Source organism: Urtica dioica, chromosome 3, assembly GCF_054948205.1.
Source record: "Urtica dioica subsp. dioica isolate 48M chromosome 3, U.dioica_male_clone48M_v1_H2, whole genome shotgun sequence".
Lineage (NCBI taxonomy): Eukaryota > Viridiplantae > Streptophyta > Magnoliopsida > Rosales > Urticaceae > Urtica > Urtica dioica.
This window is the reverse complement of record NC_142758.1, coordinates 44140787-44147068: the sequence shown is the minus strand read 5'-3', so window position 1 is coordinate 44147068 and position 6282 is coordinate 44140787. Positions and strand designations below refer to the sequence as shown.

General features: G+C 36.2%; 1 protein-coding gene across 1 annotated transcript; it reads left to right on the top strand.

The window, feature by feature from the left end:
* The first annotated feature begins 2962 nt into the window (after nt 1-2962).
* Nucleotides 2963-5764, top strand: LOC149403020 (amino acid transporter AVT1I-like). The gene is made up of 3 exons (XM_089610076.1): nt 2963-3059; nt 3834-4459; nt 5249-5764. The coding sequence occupies exons 1-3, from the start codon at nt 2963-2965 to the stop codon at nt 5762-5764; spliced, it is 1239 nt and encodes a 412-aa protein (XP_089466202.1).
* Nucleotides 5765-6282: the final 518 nt, after the last annotated feature.

Sequence of the window (6282 nt, the reverse complement as noted above, 5' to 3'; positions counted from 1 at the left end):
CGGGTACCCCATGCGCTGCTTTTGCCGAAGTAGACCCGGTTGTTGGTCCCCTTGTTTTCTTAGGACCTTGGGAACCCGGTGTCTCTAGCGGAGACTCATCTCCACCTGCTCCTGAACGGTGTAGCGGAGACTCATCTCCACCTGCTCCACCTGCATCTGACATCCTGTAAGATGTGAACAATATTAGTAAATAAATATTAGTTTTCTGTTTAAAAAAAACGTGGACGGCACCACGGATTTTATTATTAACAAACCTCACATATGGCGGAGGAAAACCGTGGTTACATTATATAGTAAATAAACATACAAAATCTCGAACTTATCATCTCAAGCTTACACAAGATCTCGATGATAGACTCTTGCGCATTTTCAAGATCTTCTACTCTCAAGGTTCTCGAACTTATCAGCTTGAAAAAGTTGCAAAGCTCGGAGATCGTCTGATGTATTTCTTTTGGCACAAAAGGACGAATACCAACAGCCAACAACCTCTGCAAGATCACGTGGCAATCATGCGACTTCAAACCTGTGAGTTTTCCATCAGCAGTCACATTTTTCTTCAAATTCCCAGCGACCCCATCTGGAAATTTGACAGATTGGAGGAACTCGGTAAATCGCTGCCTCTGAACAAGGGTTAAGGTGTACGATGCTCGCGGTTTGTACCACGAATCCCCTTGTTTTTTCAAGTGGAGAGCGGTCTTGATGCCCAAGTCCATCAAATCAAACCTCGCCTTATCTGTGTCGTAGTTCTTCTTTTCTAAGCTGAGCAAGGTTCCGAGAAGATTCTCGCACACGTTCTTCTCTATGTGCATGAAGTCCATGTTATGCTTCAACTCCAAATCTGACCAGTACGGCAACTCGTAAAAGATGCTTTTCTTGGCCCAATTTAGTTCGCACTCGGCTCGCTTTCGTTTTCTGCCCACGGAGCCAGCATGTTTGCCAGTTGTCATGGAAGAGACACTAGCCAACTGAGCGAGTATGTCTTGCGGAGTAAACTTCTCGGGTTTACTACGTTTCTCGTGGCGATCCTTGTAGTGATCGGTGCTTTTTCTCAATCGGTGACGCATACGCAAGAATCGACGATGGTCGTAGTAAACGATCCTGTTTCTGACTTTCAAAGACGGCGTGTCAAGGTTGCACGTCGGGCAAGCGAGATACCCTTGGCCACTCCATCCCGATAAATAGGATCGAGCTGGAAAATCGTTAAAGTAGAAGAATCATCTCTACTCACTTGAACAATGTTTTTTTTTATTTATTTATTATTTTTTTTAAGAAAACTTTTTTTAAAAGAAAAAAAATAAGAGATTGGACCCTAACATTCATTTGTACGATTTTTTTTTTATCAGAAATATAAAAATATCTCAAAAAAGTTTAAATATATTTTTTTAAATCTAAATATTTTTTAACATATTTCTATATATTTTTTCTTTTAAATTAAAATATATTAATTATTCTGTAGCACTACGTGCGGGCATACTTGCTTGTGTGTGTGTGTGTATATATATATATATATATATATAGAGAGAGAGAGAGAGAGAGAGAGAGAGAGAGAGTCAAGTAATAAAATATCTAGATATATAGTTATTCACGAGAATAAATATATTCTCCAAACCTATGCACTAATATATACATATACATTTATATATAATCAATAATACATATGAAATAAAATTACATATCCTGTGTTTGGCATTGTCTATAAATAGACATACCCTGTCAATGCCTCCACTATTCTGTCTCCTTCCAACATCTTTCGCTTTCATTTTCCGTTCAATACCATTTTTCGCTTCATACTCTATATCACGCATATTTTCGTTCTCTTTCAATATCATTATAACAACTTTCCATTCTCTGCATATACATAAATATTACTCTACGTCGCGCTTTCATCTTCTGGGCCCCTAAAGAGACACGTTTGTTCATCCGGTAAGAAGATCAAACTCTTATATTGTCGATATATATATTTTTATTCCATTTGCACATATACGTATAGACACATATATAAGTATTTATTTATTGACATTCCAAGATATATATTACTTTGATTCTTTTGTTTTCTTTCTGCATCGTATATACATTATATTAGTATTTATGAGTTTTACAATAGGTTCAACAGTTTTTTTTTTCGGTCTTAAGGAGATCCTTTAATTTGAATCAATCCAAATCGGTCTATTTAATATTGAAGTCCAACAAAAAAAAAAAAAAAACTTTTAAATAAATTATCTCTTGCCTCCAGTGTTTTCCAGTATTTAAATTTAAAATAAAAATTTAGCCAAAAAAAAAAAAAAAAACAATTAGCATTTCACACCCGAGTTCCATGGGATTTTTTAAATGGTCATCAGTTTTCTATCCGAGATTCATGTGATTTTCTATCCTCATAAATGTCATCTCCATTAAATTCTTGTTATATATTTTGTTTACGATTTCTATTAAAATAGAATTTAAATTCTTGTAATACTTCAATTTTCGTTCAGTTTTTTTTACATATTTTGAAATCTCCCGATTATGAGGATATTTTCATTTATTTCAGTTCCTAAGTATGATATCAATTATATTAATTTAAGATATTTTGAAAAATTCTTTGTCATATTAATTAGTTTGTTCGATTTCAGCTGCAACAAAGAAACGATATTTCTTAATTCTCTTGTTATTTCTGGTTTTCCATTACATTTTGGCGGTTTTTTGTTGTTTCATTATTATTATATAGATATATATATATACGTATATATATATATATATGTACGTATATTTAATTTTATAGGTTTGCGTCATATACAAATTTGGTTAAAAAAACAGAATGTAGATATCTAGAATAGTCGAATCTCAATCATGGGTTTCGTTGATCTAAAGTGAATTATTCGTGGAAATTTCTTTGTCACCCACTTCGTCATATAACTCAAGATCGTTCATGTATATAAACCATTCAAACAATATTTCTAGCATACGTTTATCGAAGAAACTCATAATGGAGAGCCAAGCAAACCATCTTTCACAGCCACAAGAGTCTAACGAAGGAACTACTGTCCTAAGAACTTGCATTAATGGAATCAATGCCTTATCAGGTAGCTCTCTCTCTCTCTCTCTCTCTCTCTCTCTCTCTATTTATATACATGATCTCATGCGTAGAATATATAGAGTTCATAATATTATACATAATACTTGAAACAATACAGCTCGTATATACCATCGTAACCACAGGCCCATATCTTATTTTACTGCGTGTACCGTCCAGCAGTCTGAATTATTCTAACTATTTAACATTTGCTCGTATATATCTTGTTAATATTTTTTTTTAATATATGAAAATATACTTTAACCACACAATGGATTGATCACTTCACATCTTTTATATATGTGTGTGTGTGTGTGTGTGTATATATATATATATATATATATATATATATATATATATATATATATATTACGTACTCGTAATCTCGTGGGTGGGTGTTTGTGTAATTGGTTTGACGTAACGCAATGTAATTAATCCCATTCTTGTAAATCTCCTTAATGTAATTAGTTATATTGTTTTGTTTTAAATTTGAACATTTTAAAAATGATTCTAAGAAACATCACATTATTCTAAAAATCAAAACCGGTTAACATCAAGAAACAAATCATACACAAAAATCATTTTAAGTTTTGAGAAAAGAAAAAGCCAAATTTTGGATAGGCTATTTAGATGTAACATCCAAATAACATAAATCAATACATTGGTTCAGATCACTGTCTTATGGTTCTAAAGCCCTAACGTTTTAGCCCTAGCTATAGGCTCTCTTGTATATAACATGCAATATAATTAACAAAATAAAAAATATTATGTTGCCTTAGCTCAGGCGTGGGGATTCTATCGATCCCGTTCGCGCTGTCCCAAGGCGGGTGGGCGAGCCTGAGCCTCCTATTCTCGGTGGCGGCGCTGTGTTGGTACACCGGTCTCCTCCTCCAACGCTGCATGGAGACCGACCCGGCCGCCATCAAATCCTACCCAGACATCGGCGGGGCCGCCTTCAGGCCCCGCGGCCGCGCCCTGATCTCCGTCCTCATGTACGCTGAGCTCTTCCTCGTCGCCGTCGAGTTTCTTGTCCTTGAGGGCGACAACTTCGAGAAGCTCTTCCCCGGGGCCCGCCTCCACGTGGCGGGCTACTTCTCGGGCCGCCGGGGCTTCGTGGTCTTGGCGGCGCTGGCCGTGCTTCCGACGGCGTGGGTGAGGAGCCTCGGCGCGATGGCGTACGTTTCGGCCGGGGGAGTCGTGGCTTCGGTGGCGGTGGTGGTGTGTGTGTTTTGGGGTTGGGCTTTTGATGGGGTTGGGCTTCACGGCGGCGGAGATGATAGAGGAAGTCACGTGGCGGTGAGGTTTGGAGGATTGCCGACTTCGGTGAGCTTGTTTCTGTTTTGTTATTGTGGGCATTCCGTTTTTCCCACTTTGTGCAATTCCATGAAGAATAGGAGACACTTCCCTAAGGTACGTACCTATGGCTATTAAGAAAATAACATGTTTTAGGATTTTATTTGCTATATGGTTTGGGGAAAATCGATGATTTGGTTTATTCGGCTAAAAGTGAGACCAAGAGAGATATGGATTCACCAGGGATATTAGTGCACTTTAATCTCGTAAGCTTGTCTTTTAGTCAATGTTGTTGGACACCTTAATTGGTAGTAGCGAGTTTTTAGGTAGGTTACTTGATTTATTTGAGACTAGTAGGTCACACATATGTTTGATATTGCTTGAAATCATAAAAAATCAAGATTAAGCACAAGAGTGTTGTTTAATATATGTATAATAGATTACTATAATTAGGGACTCAAATAATTTTTCATTCATACGAGCAAAAGCTAATAATGACTAGGATACAAAAATTGAATTACAATCCACCCAAAAAAAAGTTAAGAGAGAATACACAACACGTGCATAGAAAAAGCCTATTTAAAAAAATAAAAATAAACATTGCGTAAGGAACTTACTTGTAGATTTTCCATTTGTAGACGTTTTCTAGGCAGCAAATACATGTTGCTAGTGTGAATTAATATAGAGCAAAATGATTACTAGAAGCAAACTGCCTAAATAGAGAATTTTTTATAGCACGAAATTCACATGCATGCATGCAAATATTTTTCTACTTGAGCCTTTTAATAAAAAAGCTCCCTATTTCTTGTCATGTTTTTTTTCTTAATTATTTGTACTTTTAATTTTATCCCAAGTTCCCAACTTTCATCATATCTTTTTTTTTTTTTTTTCTCAATATACTTGCAGGTTCTAATAGTAAGTTTTGTAACGAGCACATTAACCTACGGATCAATGGCTATCCTAGGCTACTTGATGTTTGGAGACACTTTGAAGTCTCAAGTGACCCTAAATCTTCCCATACAAAAACTAAGTACAAAAATAGCAATTTGCACAACCCTAATCAACCCTCTCACAAAATATGCAGTCGTGATATCTCCCATCGCCAATGCCATTGAGGATATGTACCCTTTTAGAAACATGGGAACGGTGTTTAGTATCATCATTAGGACGTTAATCGTGTTTAGCACCGTAATCGTTGCACTAGTCTTTCCTTTCTTTGGCTACGTGATGGCGTTGACGGGCGCGATCTTAAGTGTCAACGTCTCGTTATTGCTGCCGTGCCTCTTCTACCTCAAGATCAACAGATCCGCTCGGAGATTTGGGTTCGAATTAGTATTGATCGCCGGAATTGTGGTGACAGGTTGTTTCGTGGGTGTGGCCGGTACTTTTGTGTCGATGAAACAAATTATACGTCACCTTTGAAATTCATATGATGATGGCATGTTACTGATTATTATGTGGAATAAAGTTTATTCAGATAGAAAAAGAATTCAGGTCTTTGCTTGATCATTATGGAAATACAAATAAAATAGATATCTTAAGAGAAAACACAGCTATATGTACCTATGAAACGTTAACCGCTGGGTGATTTATTTATTTATTTTTTTAAGCTTATTTTTTTTCTTAGAATATTGAAATGGGAAATAATTCCAAGATTTGAATAAGTACTCAATTGAAGCATGGAAAGAACAAGTGTGATTTTTCGACGAAGTTAATACTTAATTAAAAGGGAATGACGTGTTAAAATTTCATTGGAGGAACAGGAGACAGAAAGATCCGAATTCGCAAAGAACAGATACTTTGCGAACCCTGCAAAGTGCAAACATCCTTTTCTAAAATAAAACAAATAGATAACCTGCAAACATTAAATATAGATAGTGAGAAATAAATAGAAACTGTCGAAAACACAAGTGGAGAAAGACAATGTACATGCATAAGCT